Consider the following 23,326-nt stretch of genomic DNA (forward strand, 5'->3'; position numbering starts at 1 on the left):
TTTTATATTATTGAACAACACTTGAAAAATTATCAAATTATATTGATTAGTCCAACATAAATTTTTGCTATCTAATCTCAACTACACTATCACTGCATTATAGAAAAACCTTTTATTAGCTATCATATCTTCCCAATGAGTGTTCAAAGCTTTTTTCCTATTCAAGACCCCAATTCTACCTTCTCCCCTAAAGATTCAGCTTCTTCTTAAGCTTTCCTAGCTTGTCATAAATTCATTATATATATATATACATATATATGTATGAATATAATATTCCTTTTTTTCTTTCTTCTAGTCACAGAGGGAAAAAGTGATACTTTTCCTAACCAAGTGAACATACCTACTCTTCATGTCATTATAAGGACATCTTTTATATTGTCAAGTACCTTTTTGAATCAATCACAAGGTTCTGGACTTTCTAATTCTAATCTCATCTCAGGCTACTTGCTAGCTATGTACCCTCTGCTATAATTTAACTTTTCTGTACACTGGTATCATTCTACTCTGTTTTCTAATTCATTCCTCATACTACTATCAAAAGAATCTTCTCCATGCATAGCTAAAATTATATTTCTTCTCTATTCAATAATCCAATTATCTTCCAACTGTTTACTAAGTAAAGCATATCCTCCTTTGTCTAATAATCAAGAACCACCAGAAAATGGTACTTTCCTACTTCTCCAGCTTTATTTTATATTATTTCCCTGCAAAGTAGTATCTAACAAAATGTTCTCATAGGGAATTATGTCTATAATTTCCTTCTTACCTCTCAGTACTTGTTGAATCATTACTCATAATTCTCATAACCCAACTTAATGTCACCTTGGTTAGGAGGCTGCCCTGATAATACTGTCACTTCTTTCCTTTTTTTCCTTTTCCTAGCTCACATAGTTCTTTATCTTGCATGTTTCTTTTAAAAATTTTTTTTTATTATAGCTTTCTATTTACAAGATATATGCATGGGTAATTTTTCAGCATTGACAATTGCAAAACCTTGTGTTCCAATTTTCCCCCTCCTTTTTCTTCCCCTGTCCCCCAGATGGCAGGTTGACCAATATATGTTAAATATGTTAAAGTATATGTTAAATACAATATATGTATACATGTCTATACAGTTATTTTTCTGTACAAAAAGGACTTTGAAATAGTGTACAATTAATCTGTGAAGGAAATAAAAAATGCAAGCAGACAAAAATAGAGGGATTGATCTTGCATGTTTCTAATGTATGTATGTATCATTTTATATCACAGCCAATGTATCAGATCCTCTTAACAGACTTTAAATTTCATGAGGGCAATCCAAACTTTTAATCTTTCCCAGGACCTAAAATCATGCTCTGTATCAGTACTTAATAAGTGTTGGCTGAATTTATTAAATAAGCCAGATATTTATTATGTGAAAGACATTGTGGGGCCTTGGAATCAGAAACAACTGGATTCAAGTCGCACCTCTGATATGTACTAATATAGTCTATAACCCTAAACAAATCACTGAACTTCTAACTCAGTTATTTAAGATTTTAAATAATTGTAAGTCTTTTTTAAAAAAGGGCTAACTTTCATTTATCTCAAGGAATATGCTCAATTGGGAGTCCCTGTATCAGTGAAATCATAGATCCAATTCTTATTTCTATTTATTGTGTTATTTGCTCAGTTGTGCATAGTAGAAGATACAGAAAAATTACTAAAATCTTTGCTTTCAAAAATGCTTACAGTCTACTAAAGTCAAAACGAGTGAATGAAATAATCATAATTAGCACAGAATAGTGGAAAGAATATTAAATTTAGAATTAGAAACTTTAGATTTCAGTCTCAGTTCTGCTGCTTAACAACTGTGTGAAATAAGACAAATACTTAAATTTTTTTGAACTTCAGTTTTCCTATCTGTAAAAGAGCATTAATAATGTTTAGATGACCCTCCACATAGAGTTACTTCAATATCCAATAAGGTAATATATGTAAATTATTTTGTTACTATGAAGTTTTATATAAATGTTACTATTATAATAATATAAAGCTATTATCTTGTTTTATTCCAGTGAACAAAATGAAGATTAACCGATAGATATTTTGTAAAAAAAGATTTTGGCTTAACACAAGGAAGAACTTCCTAAAGACTAGAATTATTCAATAGTGGAAGAGGCTGCCTTGAAAGTAATGAGAGAAATAATGCCACATCTGGTATTTAAGCAGTAGCTGACTATCTACTGGGAACAAATTTCATTGTAGGTTAGACAACTTGATGTCCCAAGTCCCTTCCAACTCTAGAATTTTATTATTATGAGTACGATATGAATTTAGAGAGAGATGAGATCCATGTGGGCTAGCAGAGAAAGTTTCATAGAAGAGAAGGAACCTGAGCTGGATTTTGAAAGATTTGTAGGTGTTATGGAAAGATAATATAGCTAAGAGGATTGTATGAGGCACAACAGAAATTGAAATGTGAATATTATATATGTGAGGGATAGAGAAGAAATCTGTCTGATTGAATAAGAGGGTATGTATTAAGATAAGCAGAAAAAAACAAGTAAAACCCAATTATGGAAGAATTTATAATCAGATGGAAGAGTCTGGGTTTGGTTTATCTGGAAATAAGAAGTCATTGTAGATTTTTGAACAGTTAGCCTTCAATGGAAGGCAATACCCAGGACATTTACTTATCCAGAGTGTCTTTGTTATTATACACCTATAATATATTACCAGAACAATGGAATAGTCAAGAAATAAAGGGATTTTATATATATATACATATACATATATAATTATAACAAAAAGAAAATCTGCCTAGATCTATCGAAGATTGAATGCCATAAAATGAGGTAAAAGTAAGAAGAGTTTGAAATTATATAAATTAAAGGGAAAAAAAATAACCATTATGAATGCACTTCCATGTGAAGAAGGTAATATACTGATGGTAATAATAGTGTCCAGCATCTATGAGTGATCTACAATTACTATGAACTGTGCTTGCCCTGGAATTATTTTTCTAGTGGAAGAGACCGATTTGTACTAAGTCACCCATGTCACTAAGTCTTTGTGACAAACAACAAAAACAATTAACAAGAGAAAAGATTTGGTCTATCTGTGAAGTTGGAACCTAGGTTTATTAGTACCAGAGGAAAAAGGCTGTGTTGACACCAAACCTTCTGCTCAGTCAAAGAGTAGGCACAGTTTTACAGCCCTTTGGGCACAGTTAATTGTTCTCCAGAATGGCTGGAACAGTTCACAACCCCAACAACTCCATGAATATCTGTTATTTTTCTATACTTCCTAAAACATTTATTTTCCTTTTCTGTCATGTTAGCTAATCTGTAAGTGTGAGGTATTACTTTGGAGTTGTTTTAATTTGCATTTTTCTAATCGTGATTTAAAGCAATTTTATATTTGTGGGTGTATTACAGATAGCTTTGAGTTCTTCTGAAAATTGCCTATGTTCCTTGACCATTTATCACAATTGGGGACTGGTTTTTACTTTTAGAAATCTGACTTAGTTCCCTATATATTTGCAAAGCCTTTTTCAGAGAATTTGTTGAAAAAATTCTTTAATATTAGTTCATTATTTAGTTGTTTGGTTTTTTTTTTTTTTTTTTTTTTTTTTTTTTTTTTTTTTTTTTTTTTTTTTTTTTTTTTTTTTTTTTTTTTTTTTTTTTTTTTGCAAAATATAGTTTCCCCTGATTCTCTTTTAATTAGATGTATTTTTGTTTAAGCTTTGTCTGAGATCATGATTGTTACCCCTGTTTTTTGGGTGTTTTTTTTTTAATTGAAGCATAACAGATTCTGCTCCAGCCGTGTGTGTGTAAGAGATGGGAGGGGAGGAGAGAAAAAGGGAAGGGGATAAAAAGAAAGAGAGAGAGAATATGTGTATATTATGTGTGTCTTTTTGGCTCAAGTGTATTTTTTGTAAATATATTGTTGGATGCTGGTTTCTAATCTATTCTGCTACTTACTTCTGTTATATGATGAGTTTATTCCATTCATATTCACAATTATGATTACTAGCTTGTGTATTTCTTTTTCCTTCTGTTTATCTTTCTTTTTGTCCTTTCCCTTCTCAAAGTGTTATTTTGCTTCTAATTCTAATTACTGCATTTCTTAATTTGTTACCTGTTTTATCATCCTTCTTCCCTTATGCACTTTTCCCTTCCATGGTGGGTAAGATAGATTGCTATACTTAATTGTGTGTGTGTGTGTGTGTGTGTGTGTGTGTGTGTGTGTGTGTATTCTTCCCTCTTTGAAGCACTTTCAATGCAAGATTGAAGCACTGCCTGCTACTTCTCCCATTTTTCCTCCAGTATAAAAAAACCTCTTCCTTGTGTACCTCTATAAAAGAGGTAAAATGATATAATTTACCCCATCCTTCTACTCCCTTCCTCTTCCTCTAAATGCATGTCCTTTCTTATCCCTTCATTTTTTTAGATCATTCCAACATAATTGATTTACACCCATGCCCTCTATGTGTACTGCTCTAATAAAATTCTTAGAAGTTATGTTCCCACATAGAAATGTAAATAGTTTAACCTTATTAAGTCTCTTATGATTTCTCTTTCATGTTTACTTTTTTATCCTTCTCTTGAGTCTTATGTTTGAATATCAATTTTTTATTCATCTTTGGTCTTTTTATAGGAATACTTAAAACTCCTCTATTTCAATAAATATCCATTTCCCTCACCCCTGACTCCTGAAGAATTATACTCTGTTTTGGTGAGTAGATTATTCTTGGTTGTAATAATGATTCCTTTCCCTTCTGGAATACCATATTTCAATTCCTCTGTACCTTTAAAGTGAGAGTAGCTAAATCTTGTGAAATCCTGGCTATGATATTCAAATGATAACTGAGTTTTTTTTCTAGCTGCTTGCAACATTTTTTCCTTGTTCTGGGAGCTCTACAATTTAGTTAATAGTATTCCTGGGGGTTTTCATTTTGGGATCTTTTTCAGGAGCTGAATGGTGGATTCTTTCTATTTCTCTTTTATCCTCTGGTACTAAAATATCAGAGCAATTTTCCTTGATAATTTCATTTAAAATTTTTTTTGCTTTGAATATTTTTTAAATACTTAAAACATTTTTATTTAATTTATTCCTGTGTTAACATTTTAAGTTCCAAAATGTCCCCCTTCTTCCCTCCCCACTGTATATTGGAGAAGGCTACCATGTGGCACAGATTTATAAATATGTGTAAAATTACACTATGAATATTACTGTGCTATCAATTCTTTCTCTGGAGGTTGACAGCATCTTACTTCATAGATCCTTTGTAATTGACTTGAGTATTTATAATACTTATAGTAACATGATTGTCCACAATTATTCTTCAAGTAATATTACTCTTACTCTTTATAAGTTCTCTTGTTTCTGTTCATTTAACTTTTAAATATTTCATGCAAGTCTTTTTCATGTTTTTCTAAAATCATTCTGCTTATAACTTCTTATAGCACAGTGTTATGTCAACACTATCATAGACCACAACTTGTGCCATTCTCCAACTAATGGGCATTCCCTCAATTTCCACTTCTTTGCCACTAAAAAGAACTGCTATAAATCGTTTAAAATTTATAGGTTTTTCCCCCTTTTTTCCAATCATCTTGGAAAATAGACCAAAAAGAGGTAGTCAAAGGATATACACAGTTTTATAATTCTTTGGGCATAATTCCAGATTGCTCTCCAAAATAGTTGGATCAATTCACAACCAAGAATAATCTACTCACCAAAACAGAGTATAATTCTTCAGGAGTCAGGGGTGAGGGAAATGGATATTTATTGAAATAGAGGAGTTTTTAAGTATTCCTGATAAAAAGACCAAAGATGAATAAAAAATTGATATTCAAACACAACAAAATATTAACATCCTCTTTCACATGGTAATGGTTGCATTTTTTTCTTTCTCTTTTACACTCTTATTTTAAAATTTCAGGGCAATTTTCCTTAATAATTTCTTCTAATAATTTCTCTTTTTAAAAAAATCCTAACTATAAGTAGACTATTTCTTATATTGTCTCTCCTTGGTCTATCCTCCAGTTCAGTTGTTTTTCTAATGAACTGTTTCACATTCTCATCTAATTTTTTTTTCAAATGGTCAAAGGATATGAACAGACAATTCTCAGATGAAGAAATTGAAACTATTTCTAGTCATATGAAAAGATGCTCCAAGTCATTATTAATCAGAGAAATGCAAATTAAGACAACTCTAAGAACCCTACACACCTGTGATTGGTAAGATGCAGGAAAAAAAATGATGATTGTTGGAGGGATGTGGGAAAACTGGGACATTGATTCATTTTGGGGGTTTGGAGAGGAACAACCATTTTGGAAAGTAGTTTGGATCTATGTCAAAAGTTATCAAACTGTGCATATACCCTTTGATCCACATTTACTACTGGGATTATTCCCAAAGAGATTATAAGAAGGGGAAAGGGATTATGTGACGAATGTTTTAGCAGCCCTTTTATGGTAAAAAACTGGAAACTGAATGGATGTCCATCTTGGAAATGGCTGAATAAATTGGTTTAAATGAAAATTATGGAATATTACTGTTCTTAAAGGGAAAGCCAACAGGATGATTTCAGAAAGGCCTGGAAGACTTACATGAACTGATGCTGAGTGAAATGGCAGGACCAGGAGATCATTATATGCTTCAACAACAATCTAGATGATGACCAGTTCTGATGGATAGCCCTCCTCAAACGAGATCAACCAAATCATTTCTAATGGAGCAGTAATGAACTAACTAGCTATACCCAGAAAAAGAACTCTGGGAATGACTAAAAAACCATTAATTAATTCCCAATCCCTATATTTATGCACACCCATTTTTATTTCCTTCACAAGCTAATTTACAATAATTGAGTCTGATTCTTTTTGTACAGCAAAATAATTTTTGTCATGTATACTTATTATTATCTAAGTTATATTTTTAATATATTTAACATCTACTGGTCATCCTCCATTTAGGGGAGGGTGGGGGTAAAATGAAAAAATTGGAACAAAAAGGGGCAATTTTAATCTGTAAAGTTACCCATGTATATATTCTGTAAATAAAAGGCTATTAAATAAAAAAAAAAAAAGAATAAAAATGAGAGATATCAAGAATAAAAAAAAATTTTTTTTCATTCTTTTGATTTTATTATTTTTTGGTGTCTCATTAATTCTTTTTTTCCCCCTGAGGCAATTGGGGTTAAGTGACTTGACCAGGGTATCACAACTAGGAAGTGTCGAGTGTCTGAGACCAGAACTCAGGTCCTCCTGATTTCAGGGCTGGTGCTCTCTATCCACTGTGCCACCTTGCTGCCCCCTAAGTTTTTCATTAATTCTTAAACTTTACCTTACCAAAATCGAATTTTTAAGTAGTTATTTTCTTTCATAAATTTTTGGACTTCTTTTTCCAATTAGATGACTTTCTTTTTATAATTTTCTTGATTTCTTGTATTACTCTTATTTTTGCTCTAATTTTTCCTCAACCTCCTGTTTGAATTTTAAATTCTTTTTAAGCTCTTCCAAAAACTTTTTTTTTGGAATTGTAACCATTTTTCTTTTTTCTTTGAGATAAAAATAGCTAATTTAACTTTACTATCTTCTTCTGAGTTTGAACCCAGATCTTCTCTATCATAGTGATTGGGTTCTTTCTCTTTTGCTTACTCATTTTTAAGCAGCTTATTTCTTGTCTGTTTACTCTGTATTAAAGTAGGGCTCTATTTCTAAGACATGGAAGATAATGTCTCAGGTTTTAGATTTTTTATACTGTGATTTTCTGAGCTCTCTCTGGGGACTGACTTCACATAATCCCTCTACTCCTAAACCATGATCAGGGATTCCAATAATGCTGTCACTGCAATAGTCTTACTTTCTATGTGCAACTGTAAGCTTCAGCTCACCTCTCTGGCCTGGAACCCAAATCAGGGATTCTGCTCTCTTCTAAGTGCCCACAGACAATAGGGTCCCCATCCTCCTGTAACCACACTCACAAGCATATGCTTACTCCTCCTCACCCATGGCCACAACTTGAGATTGTGCCTGGTCAGCATACCTAAGTCCAGCATGTAGATCCAGTGGAAGGCCCTGAAAAATTTCCTGATCATCAGTCTGACCCCAATACTATTTATAAGGTTCCTGAAACTAAGTCCAAACACAGCTGCTCTGAGGGCTTACTGTTTGTTAATTCAGCAGTGTCTTACTGCAGATATCTATTCTTCAAGCAAGTCAAACTACCATCCCTGATTAGATCTTTCTTAATGTCCTTCCAAGTACTTATTTAGATAACTGTTTTATCCCAACTTTTAATTATTTCTATCAGTCAAAGTTATATTGTTTGTGGGGAAATTTAGGAGACCTAGGTAATTTCCTAATTTATTATGCTGTCTTCTCAGAATCCCTTGATAATTTCTTGAAAGATAATATCTAAGCTTTTTTGGTTTTTTTTTTGTTCATAGCTTTCAGGTAGTCTAATAATTTTTAAATTACCTTTCCTCCATCCATTTTCCATGTCAATTGTTTTTCTGATAAGATATTTCACATTTTCTCCTATTTTTAAAAAATCTTCTGACTTTGTTGTAACTTGTTGACTTATTGTTTCTTGACATCTCCTGGGGTCATTAGCTTCCACTTCCCCATTCTAATTTTTAAGGAATATTTTTGGTGAGCTTTTATAAAATCTTTTTTTCCATTTAGTGAATTCTGCTTTATAAGAAGTTTTTTTCCTTCAATGAACTTTTGTATCTCTTGGCACAATTCTGTTTTTAAGGTTCTATTTTTTTTAATATTTTTTGTGTCTTTGTTAATTTTTTCATAATTTTCTTGCATCGATCTCATTTTTTTCCTCTACTACACATCTCCTTTTTTAATACTCTCAGGAATTATTTTATTTTTTTTATTTTAATAACTTTTTATTCACAGCTCTCAGGAATTCTTGTTGGACTTAGGTTCAATTTGCATTTTTTTTTTTAAGGCTTTGGCTATAGCCTCACATTGTTTCCTTCTTCTGTCATCCTTCTTCTTGTCATATTCTGAATTTGTATATTGATTGTTCTTGCAACTAAATAGCTTTCATGATCGGGTTCTTTGTTGTTTGCTCATTTTTCCAGCCTATTTCCTAACTTTGAACAATTCTATTTTTTTGATAATTAATGTGATTTCCATAACAGATCTACCTTGCAGGAAGGGTATGCTATGAAACAGCCAGTTTCAGTTGTACATACTTTTCATTAAGTGAAAAATTGACATTCATTCATCCACTGAATAAATATTAAGTATTATGTAAGGATCTTTCCATTACTCTTAGATGATCAATCAACTTTAATTCTTCAGAACTTGTGGTACAAGTAGAGAGATAAAGGACTCAGCCAAAAAAATATGTGTGTGTCATTTTGGAGATAACCAATGCAAAAATCTGTTTTGCTTGATTATACATGTTTGTAACAGAAGCTTTCATTTTTCTTTGTTCCCAAGGCACAGCATAAGGAATAGAGAAGATGAATTTTTGCTGACTGAAATAAATGAAACACATAATTTTTAAAATAAACTTAAATGTTCTACTACTGTGTAAAAGTAGTAATTCATTATCTACTTGGCTTTTCCCACATAAATAATTAAGTTAAACTCCCTCAGTGATTATTTTTCTCATGTAGAATACCCTGAAATATTTGCACATTTTTATAACAAAACTAACTTTTTTATAATGAAGAATTATGCAATAATAATAGCATAGAGGATGGTTATCAGAGAGACAGATGAACAGGAAAAAAGGTGTGGTTATCATGTGAGAAGGATAACCAATAGAGATGTTTCATGTTTTAGTGGTATTCATGTAAAGCCAAGAAGTTTTGAAGGAACAGAGTCACTTGCATTGCATTTGATCTGCCCTGGGGAGAGTAGCTTTCACATAAGTGAAATAAAAAATTGATGGAAACAAATGCATAGAGCTCATGTATGAATCAGTCTTCTATGATAAATCCATTTTTTCAAAAAAAGGTAAATTTAGTATGTCCTAATCACCATTAGGTGGACTAAGAAGTTGCCTTCAAGTTTTTAAACTAATATCCTCAAAGTTTACAAGAGATATAGTTGGAATTTGGCACTCTATTGGGAGTTCCATAGATCATGCTCACTATCTCAGCACAATTAATGGACTGTTTTACCTAATCTAAAAGTTATAACTATTGGTACATGATGGAGATAATGGCTTCAAACAGAATGACTTCTCTAACAGCAACTATATACATGCCTACATATGCATTGCATTAGAGAAAAAGAAAATGAACAACTTTTTGGACAAAGAGAAATGCAAATGTTACTAGAAAGCTAGAGGTGAGAATGTAGTCATTTTAAAGCACAGATATTATCTCTTTTTGTAAAGCTTCTATTCTAAGATATGAACCCCCAAAACACTGATAATAAGAGAAAATGGAAATGGAAAAGTATACATTTCTTTATTCTTACCTTAAATTCTTTAATGCCAGCATATATACTGATAGATGATATTTCATTTTCTCCATTTGGTCTGCAGTCTGTTACAATTTCAATTACTTGTTCCAAAGCCAGTTTCATTCGGTGAAATACTCCCCCTTTATTTTTACGAGCTGATTCACAATTAGGATGCCTAAGACATGTCTTTTAAAAAAAGATAACTTCTTTTAGGTGAATGCTTCTGTAATATGCAAAGGAACATATGAATTTTTTTTATTAATGTATAGCTGGTTTTCTAGTAAAATCTCTCTACAGTGATATGAGGAATTAAAGGATTAATATTAAGAGTTTCAATGTAAATAGCTCATTTATTTAGTACATTACAGATGCTCAATAGATACTTATATAAGGAATAAGCATGCATAGCAAACAGAGCTTGGAATTAGGAGTTTTGCATTCAAATCCTCCCATAGATACTTACTATGTGAGTTATCAGTTTCCTTATCTGGAAAATGGGGATAATTATAATTTCACAATATAACCCAAAGCACTGTTCTGGAGAATAACTTTCTTGTGTTTTTCATGTCTTAAGATTTCTTAGAATAAAGTTCACCTCTTATAGTTTTTAAATTTTAAAATTTTACTATATTATAAAGTAGCAGTCATCAAAACCATTTGGTATTGGCTAAAAAATAAGAGTAGTAGATCAGTGGAATAGGTTAAGTGCCCAAGATACAATATTCAATGACTATAGCAATCTAGTGTTTGATAAACCCAAAGACTCCAGCTTCTGGCACAAGAAGTCACTATTTGACCAAAATTGCTGGAAAAAATTGCTGAATAATACGGCAGAAACTAGGCATCAACCAACACCTAAAAACCTATACTATAATAAGGTCAAAATAGGTTAAATACAAAGGTGATACTAGCAGCAAATTAAGATAGTTTACCCCTCAGATTTGTGAAGAAGGAAGGAGAAGGAACTAGAGAACAGAATGAAATGCAAAATGGATTTTTTGCATTTATTTAATTCAATTTAAATGTTTTTGTACAAACCAAACCAATGCAGCCAAAATTAGAAGGGAAGCAGAAAATTGAAGGAAAATTTTTACAGCCAAAGGTTCTGATAAAGGCCTCATTTCTAAAATATATAGAGAATTGACTTAAGTTTATAAGAATACAAGCCATTCTCCACTTGATAAATGGTCAAAGGATATGAACAGACAATTTTTAGACAAAGAAATTTAAACCATTTCTAATCATACAAAAAACTGTTCTAAATCACTACTGATTAGAGAAATGCAAATTAAGACAACTCTGAGGTACCATTTACTATCTCTCAGACTGGCCAAGATGACAGGAAACAAACAATGATAAATGCTGGAGGGGATATGGGAAGACTGTGGAGATGTTAATGCTTTGTTGGTAGAATTGTGAACTGATTCAATCATTCTGGAGACTAATTAGGAACTATGCCCAAAGTGCTATAAAACTGTGCATACTCTTTGATCCTACAGTGTTTCTATTGGGCCTATATCTCAAAGAGATCATACAAAAGGGAAAAGGACACACGTGTAAAAATGTTTGTAGCAGCCCTTTTTGTAGTAGCAAGGAACTGGAAACTGAGTGGATGCCCATCAGTTGGTGATAGGCTAAATAAGTTATGGTATATGAATGTTATGGAATATTATTGTTCTATAAGAAACAATTAGCAGGATGATTTCAGAAAAGACCTGGAGAGACTTTCATGAAATGATGCTAAGTCAAGTGAGTAGAATCAATAGAACATTGTACACAGTAACAACAAGATTATATGATGATCAATTGTGACAGACATGGCTTTTTTCAACAGTGAGGTGACTCAGGCCAATTCCAATAGATTTATGATGAAGAGAGCCATCTGCATCCAGAAAGATGACTATGGGGACTGAATGTGGGTCACAACATAATATTTTCACCTTTTTGTTGTTGTTGTTGTTTGCTTGCTTGTTTTTTTTTCCCTTTTTTTCCCCTTTTTGATCTAATTTTTCTTGTGCAGCATGATAAATATGAAATATATTTAACCTATATTGAATTAACCTATATTGTCTAGGGAAGATGGGAGATGGGGACAGATATGGAATACAAGGTTTTTCAAGGATGAAAAAACTATTTTTGCATGTATTGTGAAAAATAAAAAACTTTTATTTAAAAAATTTGAAGTTTTAAAATAGTTATATAAAAAAGAAAAAACAATGCAAAATACCAGTGTTTTGAGTTCTCAATACTGAAACACTAAAACCACCAATTTTCATCTTACCTTTGAAGCTGTGAGAAGCATCATAGTACATTTCTCAAGAACTGCCCGAGCTGCTGCCATTTCTGCTTTTTTCTTTTCATCTTTCAAATCCTAAGAAGGAATGAAAACGAAATTAATATTTTTTAAATTATGTCAGAAACTAATTCAACACTTGAAAAATTTCTTCACTTAAGAAAAAGAACTTAAAGATGGCGTAAGTGAAGGAAATATAAATTTTTGAAAATTATCACCAGTTGTGTTTCAAAAGCCTTGGTTGACTAATATGGAATGTATTTCCCAAATAGAAACAATGTTATGGTCTCCAATGGTCTATTTAATCACAACATTATTTAAAAGAACTCAAACTAAGATGGACTATAGTGAACATCTCAGTTCTAGAGAACTCATAATGATACATACCTTCTTCCTTTAAGGAGAGAAGTAAGCCTGAGAAATGGAAGACTGGTGAACACTGTCAGAAACAATACCTTCAGGTAGATTTGCTTAAAAATTTTTATTTTATTAGAAAAAGTTTGGTGGGGAAAGCTGCTTTAAGGGGAAATAATTGTGGCATATAAACAAAAGGCAATACTATTGACTCAACTGATTTTGGAGTCCACCAAAACCTGATTTTTTTTTTTTTAAACAAAACTGTCATGTAGCCATACCTGCCAATTCTTTATTTGTGATGTTGGAGTTTTGTTTTGTTTTGTGTTTTTCACATTCAAAGATAAAGCTTTATATGTATTCCTATGTATAACCAGTAATAAGAAGACCTCAAGCCCATAGCCTGTATTTCCAGGACGCATTGATTTTGAATGAGAAAGATAGAAATGGGGTAAAATGTAAAATGTCTAATGTCTAATCAGCAATTTTACATCTTGGTGTAGCAAATAGTTAACTAGCTTAGGGGGGTGGGGTGGGGGAGTAGAGCCAAGATGGTGGAGAGCAGACATGGCTTTCTGTGACCTCCAACCTTTTCTCAAACCAATAGTAGATTAAGCCACTAAATTTGTTTTGGAGTGACAGAATATCTGGAGTATACATATCTGGAGTATAACACATGTCCAGAAGAAAATACTTTGCAAGAACTTCAGAAAAGGTCTGTTTTATTCGGGCAGACCTGGCAGGGCAACAGTCTGCCAAGCATAGACCACAGCACAGGGAACCTGGTACAAGGAGCTGGGGCAGGAAGTCAGAGTGTTGCAGCGTCTGCACACTGGTGAATCTTCTGTAAGACTCTTAGACTACTTTGTTCTGGTTGCAAGCAGGTAGTTAACAGATTTACTGTAAGACACCCAAAAACAAATACACAAGGCAAATTGTAAGCCGCAGAGCCCCGGAAGAACTCAGCACCTGGCTGTGATTATCCAGCACTGGAAGTCAGTCAGAAACACTGGTTCCAGGGCAACCTAAAACAGCTGTGACTCCTTTGCCTTAAGAGCAGACCTCAACCTCAAATAAATGAAAAAAGCAAAATGAAATCAGCCCATAAACAACTTTTATGGAAAAAGAAGAACAGACTTCAAATCTTGAGGTTCCTAAAGGCAAATCAACTCCAGATGAAGCCCCAAAAGTAGATATGAGCTGATTCCCATTTCCCAAGGCTCTCTTGGAAGATTTCAAAAAGGATCTTAAAAGAGAGAAGAAAAAATGGGGAAAGGAAATGAGATCTTTGCAAGAGGGCATGGAAAAGGAAAAAGAAAAATTATCTGAAGAAAACTCCTTAAAAATAGATTTGATGAAATGGGAAAAAGCATATAACTCCCTACAAAATAGATTTGATGAAATGGAAAAAGCATATAACTCCTTACAAAATAGATATGAAAAAGATACCAATTCATTGAAAAACAGTATTTGTGAAATGAAAAAAAAATGCAATGAACAAAACAATTAGTTGGCCAAATACAAAAGCTAAAAAAGGTAATTGAAGAAAATAATACACTATAAATTAGAATTGAACAAATGGAAGTGAATGACTCAATAAGTCTTTAAGAATCAGTCAAACAAAACAAAACAAAACAAAAAAAAAAAAAAAGAAAAGAAAAAGAAAAAAATAGAAGAAAATATGAAATATCTCCTAGGAAAAACAACTGACCTGGGAAATAGATCTAGGAGAGACAATCTAAGGATTATTGGATTTCCTGAAAGCCATGATGAAAAAAAAAAAGCCTAGACATTATCTTTCAGGAAATCCTAAAGGAAAATTGCTCTGATGTCCAAGAATCAGAAGGTAAAATAGCCATTGAAAGAATTCACCAATCACCTCCTGAAAGAGACTCCAAAATGAAAACTCCAAGAAATATCTTGGCTAAATTTCAGAACTATCATACCAAGGAAAAAATAGTGCAAGCAGCCAGGGAGAAACAATTTAAATACTGAGGAGCCACAATCAGGATTACTCAAGAACCCAGCAGCTTCCACCTTAAAGGATCGAAGGGCCTGGAATCTCATATTCTGAAAGGCAAAGAAACTTAGAATGCAGCCAAGAATAAACTATCCAGCTAAACTGAGCATTATCTTTAAGGGAAGAGGATGAGCATTCAATGATAGAGGTGAATTTCTTTTATTTCTGATGAAAAGATCAAAGCTGAACAAAATATTTGACTTCTAAATATAGAAGTCAAGAGAAGCATAAAAAGGTAAAAAGGATTAGGAACTCTTAAGAACTATATTTCTGTTATGGGTATACATAGAAGAGTATATATAGAGAGACATATAATTTGATTTTGCTGTAATAATATAAAAAAGAAACTAGAGGTGGAAAGGGGATTGTACTGGAAAAAGAGGAAAATGGAGATAACATAAAGGAAATTACATTTCACAAAGAGGCAAAGCAGACCTATTATAATTGAGGGAAAAAAGGGAGAGAGAGGAACATTGTGTGAATCTTACTCTCATCAGATTTGGCTCAAAGAGAGAATATCAAACATATTTGGTTTAACAGAGAAACTTGTCTCAGCTTATAGGGAAGTGGAGGGGAAAGGGGAAAGGAAAGGGAAAAGCTAATAGAAAGGAAAACAGAAGTAGTAGGAGAAAGGTATAAGAAATGGGGAGGAGCTCTCCAGGGGAAGGGCTGTTTGAGGGAGGTGGTAATCAGAAGCAAAATACTGGGGAGGAGGGAAGGGGAAAAGGAAAGAGAAAAGCATAACTTAGGGTAAATAATATGGCAGGAAATACATTATTAGTTATTTTAACTATAAATGTAAATGTGATGAACTCTCCCATAAAATGAAAGCAGATAGAAGACTGGATTAAAAGTCGGAACCTATAATATGTTGTTTGTAAGAAACACATTTAAAGCAGAGTGATACATACAGAGTAAAGAAAAGACTAGAGAAGAAGTTATTAGGCTTCAGGTAAAGTAAAAAAAGCAAGGATAGCAATCCTGATCTCAGATCAAGCAAAAGCAAAAATAAATCTAATTAAAAGAAACAAGGAAGGAAACTATATCCTGCTAAAGGGTACCACAGATAATGAAACTATATCAATACTAAACATATATGCACCAAGGGGTATAGCATCCAAATTCCTAGAGGAGAAGTTAAAAGAGCTGCAAGAAGAAATAGCAAAACTATCTATACTAGTGGGGGATCCAAACGTTGCTCTCTCAGAACTAGATAAATTGAACCACAAAATAAATAAGAAAGAAGTCAAGAAGGTAAACAGAATGTTAGAAAAGTTATGATATGATAGATCTTTGGAGAAAATTGAATGGAAACAGAAAGGAGTATGCTTCTTTTCTCAGTGATTCATGGAATCTATACAAAAATTAACCATGTATTAGGGCATAAAATTAGCTTTGAAACCAGGAAGACCTGAAGTGAAGTCCAACCTCTGACATATGTTGGCTTTTTGAACTCTGGGCAGATAACTTAAACTCTGTGCCCTGGTTAATACTCTATGAAGCTATAATGCACAGAAACTCTGATGAGCCTTCCTGATTCTAGTCCTGCACTCTATTCATAGCTAATTCTTCTTCACAACACTATGAATTTAATTATGACGATACTCTCTAGGTTAGAAAGATCTAACTCATGGGCATACAGATACACACTGCTTTGGCCATCTTTCCTTCTCTTTTACCCTTCTATTCAGTTCCAATTTTTCTGGGGTTGATGACACTGATGGTGTACGGAATTTCTTTGAACAGTTCTAAGAGATTCCCTTCTGAATGTCCACTTAATTATACACAATTTTTTAAATTTAAATTTTCCTTTTTTATGATTTTAATAATCAATACACTATAGGAATATTTCAATAAGCAAAGGACAAAAAAAGAGCATTGTATAACAAACCATAATTTTTTTGTTCCATAAATTTTTTAAAAAAGTTATCAAATTTAATAACATATGATTAATATCCAAGTATGTTTCACAAGATTGCATATATATATAACCTATACAAAATTGTTTGTCATCTTAGGAAGGAGAAGATTTGGAACTCAAAATTTGATAAAAGAAATGAATCTAAAATAATTTAACATGACAATGACAAAATTTTTCTGATTGTGTCCTCTTTAGAACTTTTTCCTTATATGTATTTTCATAATGTTTTATTAATGCACTTTTCTATTTTTTTTGAATCTTCATCAGTAATAACTCACTGTTTCCATAACAAATGAGTATGTGTAAGTAAAACATTCAACATATTAATTAAAAAAAAAGGCATGCCTTTTAAATGGGCTCTAATTATATAATCATCCTTTATAAACCTCACTTTATATCCTATCAAATGACTATTGTGGATCAGGAAACTTTTATAAATAAAAGCTGTCTTTAAAGGATGGTCATATCATAACATACTACTGAAATCAAAATATATACCCCATTTTGTACCTCTAGCCCCTTAACCTTCCATCACCTAGTTCATTAACATCTAATTAAAGATGCTTTTCCTCAAGTATAAGTAATCAATACAAACAAAAACTTTCTCATTCAAATTTTGCTATCTTTCTCTAATTATTAGTATTTTCACTGAAAACTAAAGTTTATGCTAGGCAACTTAGTGGGCTTTGCAGGTAGAATATTGGATCTGAAGTTTGAAAGACTAGAGGTCTCAAATACTTAATAGTTGTGTGATGATCTTGGGCAATCACTTTGATTCTATTAGAGTCAGTTTCCTCATTTATAAAATCTATAATAATAACATCTAATTCCCAGAGTTATTGTGAGGATTAATAAGATAATTTTTATAAAGTGCTTTGCAAACCTTAAAGCATTATGTAAATACTAGCTATTATTATTAATGATAATTTTAAAGAAAGTCAAAGAATCATACTATATGAATGAACAAATTTAAAATATATGGTAATTTAGATAACATTCTTCAGGCATTTATGACCTGAAGCCATAGCATGGATACCTAACAACTATTTTTTTAAAGTAGTTTTTTTTTTTTTATACACACATCCATGTACACACACACACACACACACACACACACACACATTACACACAACTGTTATATATTCTTGTGGGAAAAACAAAACACGGCTTTATTCTGACTCAGTTCTCAAAAACATATAGAAAGGCTTCTAATAAAGTTTGGGCACCTAATTCACTTTGAAATGAACAGAATTTCACATGGAAACATAAGTAAATTTTGCTTTTTTTTTTTGTTATAAATTTGTAAGATCTAGAAAATACTTACATTTTGTCTATCTCCAGTCAAGTGTGCAAATTCTACCATTTCATTTCCAAACTGACTGAATATTTGCACAAACTCCTGAAAACTCCCCACACTCTCCAGTTGTTCCATAGTTGCAAGGACCTACAAAATAAAACACAATTTTATTTTTAAAAATCTACTTATTTATTATTGATTTTTATTTACAAAACATATACATGGGTAATTTTCCTTTTTTTTTTCTTTTTTTAATTTTTATTTAATAGCCTTTTATTTACAGGTTATATGCATAGGTAACTTTACAGCATTAACAATTGCCAAACCTCTTGTTCCAATTTTTCACCTCTTACCCCCCCCCCCTTCCCCCAGATGGCAGGACGACCAGTAGATGTTAAATATATTAAAATATAAATTAGATACACAATAAGTATACATGACCAAACTGTTATTTTGCTGTACAAAAAGAATCAGACTCTGAAATATTGTACAATTAGCTTGTGAAGGAAATCAAAAATGCAGGTGGGCATAAATATAGGGATTGGGAGTTCAATGTAATGGTTTTTAGTCATCACCCAGAGTTCTTTCTCTGGGCATAGCTGGTTCAGTTCATTACTGCTCCATTGGAAATGATTTGGTTGATCTCGTTGCTGAGGATGGCCAGGTCCATCAGAACTGGTCATCATATAGTATTGTTGTTGAAGTATAATGATTTCCTGGTCCTGCTCATTCCACTCAGCAGTAGTTCGTCTAAGTCTCTCCAGGCCTTTCTGAAATCATCCTGTTGGTCATTTCTTACAGAACGATAATATTCCATAATATTCATATACCACAGTTTATTCAGCCATTCTCCAACTGATGGGCATCCACTCAGTTTCCAGTTTCTAGCCACTACAAAAAGTGCTGCCACAAACATCCGTGCACATACAGGTGCATGGGTAATTTTTCAACATTGACCCTTGCAAAACCTTCTGTTCCAAATTTTCCTTCCTTCCCCCCATCCCCTCCCCTAGATGTCAAGTAGTCCAATTCATGTTAAATGTTAAAATATATATTAAATCCAATATATGTATACATATTTATACAATTATCTTGGTGCACAAGAAAAATTTATCTAGAAAGAAAAAAAAAACCTGAGAAGAAAAACAAAAAATGCAAGCAAACAATAACAGAAAGAGTGAAAATGCTATGTTGTGATCCACACTCATTTCCCATAATTCTCTCTCTGGGTGTAATTGGCTCTCTTCATTACTGAACAATTGGAACTGGTTTGAATCATCTCATTGTTGAAGAGAATTATATCCATCAGAATTGATCATCGTATCTAAAACATAATTTTATGATCCTAATAAGATTTATTTATAAAACTCTAGGATTAATTTTTCAATTTCGTAAAGGAAGTGAATCAGGTTAATTTTTGATCAAACTGGAAAGTTTCCTAAACAAACTGAGGGTTCTGGCTTCTTGATAAAGATACCTGACAGGAAACAGGTTACTTTTAGAGACTGGCTGTTTTAATATCCACTTTCTCTCTGAAATCTTTTAGTACCATTTTGAGACAGTCAACTTGAGTTGCATCTACAATGCAAAGCCTGAAAAATACCTTCACTATCACCCTCAACTTGTTCATGTAGAACTACCCTAGAACTACCCTGGGTTCATGGTACTATGTAGGTGTGAATTACTAAAACTATAATTCATGGGCTTTCACTGATATGTTTACAGTCAAAGGTTACCATTAGCTCAACATAAAGGCATTTAAATGCCATAGTTAAAAAGTAGTAACAGAATTATCTCTCTCATAAACCTGGGACATATCCCACAAATATACTCAGCAGTATTAGAGAGAGATAACACACATGGAGGTCATAAATAAAGAGATGGACACACAGGGATGTGTGGTCTGGTACTTGTGGGGAAAGATATGGCTAAGCTATGTGCTTGGAGGGGAAATGCATGCCTTTGTATTCCCTCTGATCTTGGTCATCTCCAGATGCTGTTCTAATTGTGTTAGTCAAAGCTTGGTTTTAATATATGCTTGTAGCTTTTGCCTCAGCTAGAATTCTCAGAGATTTTGAGATTCCATCATTATGAACTGAAAAACACTAACATGTTTTTACATATGGTACATTAATTTCTCTAAAACCATGCTGTGCTTAAATTAACTTTTCCCAAAGTGATGGATTCTAATATGATTTAGCTTTAAAAAAGGCAAGTCTTTTAAATGGGTTCTAATTACACAATCATTCTTCATAAGCCTCATTTTATACCCTATCAAATGACTATTGTGGAAATGAAAATTTATATAATTTGGATCAGGGAACTTTTAAAAATAAAAGCTACCTTAAAAGGATGGCCACATCATCATAATATGCTACTGAAATCAAATACAGTTCCTAAGACTAGTCAGCCCTGTTTATTTTGAACAGTTTAACTTTATTCTTACCTATATTTTTGGAACCCAAAATGAAAAGGTACACTGTGAATGGGAAAGGAGAAAACACCTTCCACACACATAAAGAAACATATCTACAGCTTTCTTGACCTACAGTAGGGAACCAACATTTCCTGGCCAAATCCCATAATCTTGCCATAGCATCCATTTGCTACATAAGTTAATGGAAAAAAACAGGGCATACCAATCTCCCACTTCCTAGGAAGCTGCTCTTAAATCAGACAAAGGTATATATTGCCCTAAGATTACCATGACTCCAATCCTGTTAGCTTTATCACAATAGTACAATAACAAGAAACTGGGGTTTGTGCAAAACACTACAGCTGGTCCATAAGGACATCTGATAACCCTCCACTTGTCAGGATGCACAGATTTAAGAAGCCTTCTGAAACATTTATATCCAGACTAGAGTTCTGTAGTAGTAGTCACAGACACTGCTTGAGAAAGTGCCAATTTTCCAAAAACTTTAGGAAAACTCAATTCCTAAAATTCATTACACAAACATAAAGTTGTCTAGACCCTCACAAGTAAAAGTTTCCTTTTACTGCTTCCCCCAACTTTTTCTTTCCTCAGGTGGATAATCTGAATAGGAAGAGCATGGGTATGTATTGGGGATGAGGAAGAAAAGAATTGCATACTTATAAAGTGTAGGACAAGTGGCTAGGTTCCTGGGAATAGTTTGAATGCTGCCTTATACTAATGGATTAGGTTGCTTCTTAAGCTCCTTTTTCAGTCTAATGATGATGATGATAATAAAATCTTAGACTTATAGGTGGTTCAAGAACATAAAAAATATTCATTACTTTACCTGATATTCTTAACCTTTACAAGGTAGGCAAAGCAAGATTAATCTTTCAGATTCTGCTTTAGTTCTAAATCCTATGATCCTAAGAAATCTTATCTATCTTCAGATGCCTGCCATTTAACATAAGCATCTGGACATAATATAAACCCCTAAAGAAGCTTAAGTTCTACAATTCTGAGTATAAAGCAAAATAAAGTTATTTGCCATAGGGCAATACTCTGTTTCCCCTGATGAAATTAATTTAGGCCTGAGAAGATTAAATTGATTCTGTATCACTTTTTTATTGATCCTATTTATTGTTAATTGATTTTGTGTTATAATTACTTAAGTTATGGTCTCTGAAATTCAGCTAGTGTATAATAAGTTAAGTTTAGAAATTTAGTTCTCACTATGTTATTGCCTCAAGGAAATCAGCTATCTCTGAAAAATGCATGTGTACACCAGGGGGTCTGTTCTAATATATTTACATCACCACGTTATCCTTCAAGGATGTCTGGTTTGCTGTTCAAAAAAGTCTGGTTCACTATCTCTTGACATTACAAGTGGACTCAAATAATGAACATTTCTTACTCACAGGAGACAAGGAGAGGGTTAATGGAAATGAGGCCACAGAAGGTGATTTGTTTTAGATCACAACCTGGGTACAATTGAATCCCAATCTGGTAGTCTTTAGTTATACATGTTTCTTTTAAATAAAACTTTTAGAATAGAATTTCTATTTTAGAAATAAAATTTTAGAACTGTCAAGTGGAGATTTGTTTTTCAAGTAAAGTTGCTTAAAACCAAGGATGGTAATGAGTGATTTACACACACACACACACACACACACACACACACTCATTCCCAACTTCCAATCAATCATATTGTCTTCCATGCTTCAACCCTTTAGCCAGTCATGTTGTTCTCAATCCTCATGATGCGGCTAAACTTTTAAGCAATTTTATTCTTTTCCCATCTTTGAGGTCCTATTCTTTGTTAATTATCCTCCTAAAATCACAAAAAGAAAACTGTTCTTCTGCTCTGGATATTTGGCTAAAACTGAGATGGTCAGGAGCATTCTGGGAAGATGGAAGAATAAACCAGAAAATTCCAAGCCCTCCATATTTCACTCATAAACTAGACAAAATAGCACTGCAGGGAGAACTTAGAGCTGTAAAAAAAACTGTAAAAAACAAAGTTGTAAAAAGCAAGTAAGAGTTGGCCCAGAACATTGGTCCTCCTGGAACAATAGGAGAAAATCTGAAGAAAGATACCAGATTAGAGATTTGGTCCCTGTGAAGTATAAACACCTCCAGGCTAGTTCTCTTAAAACAGCAAGCAGTATTAAGATTCTTTTTTTGATTATAGCTTCAGGTTCATCCAACTATTCTTATATTTTCTATTCTTCATCTATTATCCAGATCAGTTACTTTTTCTAATAAGATGTCTCACATTCTCTTCTATTTTTTGATTCTTCATATTTTGGTTTTTTATTTCTTGGTCTCATAACTTTGCTGGCTTCCCCTTGCCCAATTCCAAATTTTCAAGAATTCATTTTCTTCCTTAAGATTTTGGATCTCCTTTTTCCTAAGATAGGCTTACCTGCTTTTCATAATCATCTTGTTTTTCCTGGGTTATTCTTTTAAAAAATTTTTTTTACTCAATCTCTCTCATTTGACATTAAAAGTCTCTTATGAGTTCTTTAAATTAATTCTTTTTGGACATGTGACCATTTAACATTACTCTTTGGGATAGTAGAAGCTTTTTTTAAATTTCAGTTTCCTTCCTT

At 32.7% G+C, this 23,326-nt stretch overlaps 1 protein-coding gene across 2 annotated transcripts in view; it reads right to left on the reverse strand.

The window, feature by feature from the left end:
• CTNNAL1 (catenin alpha like 1) overlaps positions 1-23,326 on the reverse strand; it is a 108,796-nt gene that overhangs the window by 38,758 nt on the left and 46,712 nt on the right. For both annotated transcript variants that reach the window (XM_031945551.1, XM_012543100.1), the window contains exons 4-6: positions 18,326-18,445; positions 12,695-12,784; positions 10,429-10,599 (exon numbers count right to left, since the gene is read on the reverse strand). In XM_031945551.1, the coding sequence (XP_031801411.1) occupies positions 10,429-10,599; positions 12,695-12,784; positions 18,326-18,445 (381 nt within the window). The remainder of the gene's footprint in view (positions 1-10,428; positions 10,600-12,694; positions 12,785-18,325; positions 18,446-23,326) is intronic.

The sequence above is a fragment of the Sarcophilus harrisii genome, chromosome 1 (assembly GCF_902635505.1).
Source record: "Sarcophilus harrisii chromosome 1, mSarHar1.11, whole genome shotgun sequence".
Classification (NCBI taxonomy): domain Eukaryota; kingdom Metazoa; phylum Chordata; class Mammalia; order Dasyuromorphia; family Dasyuridae; genus Sarcophilus; species Sarcophilus harrisii.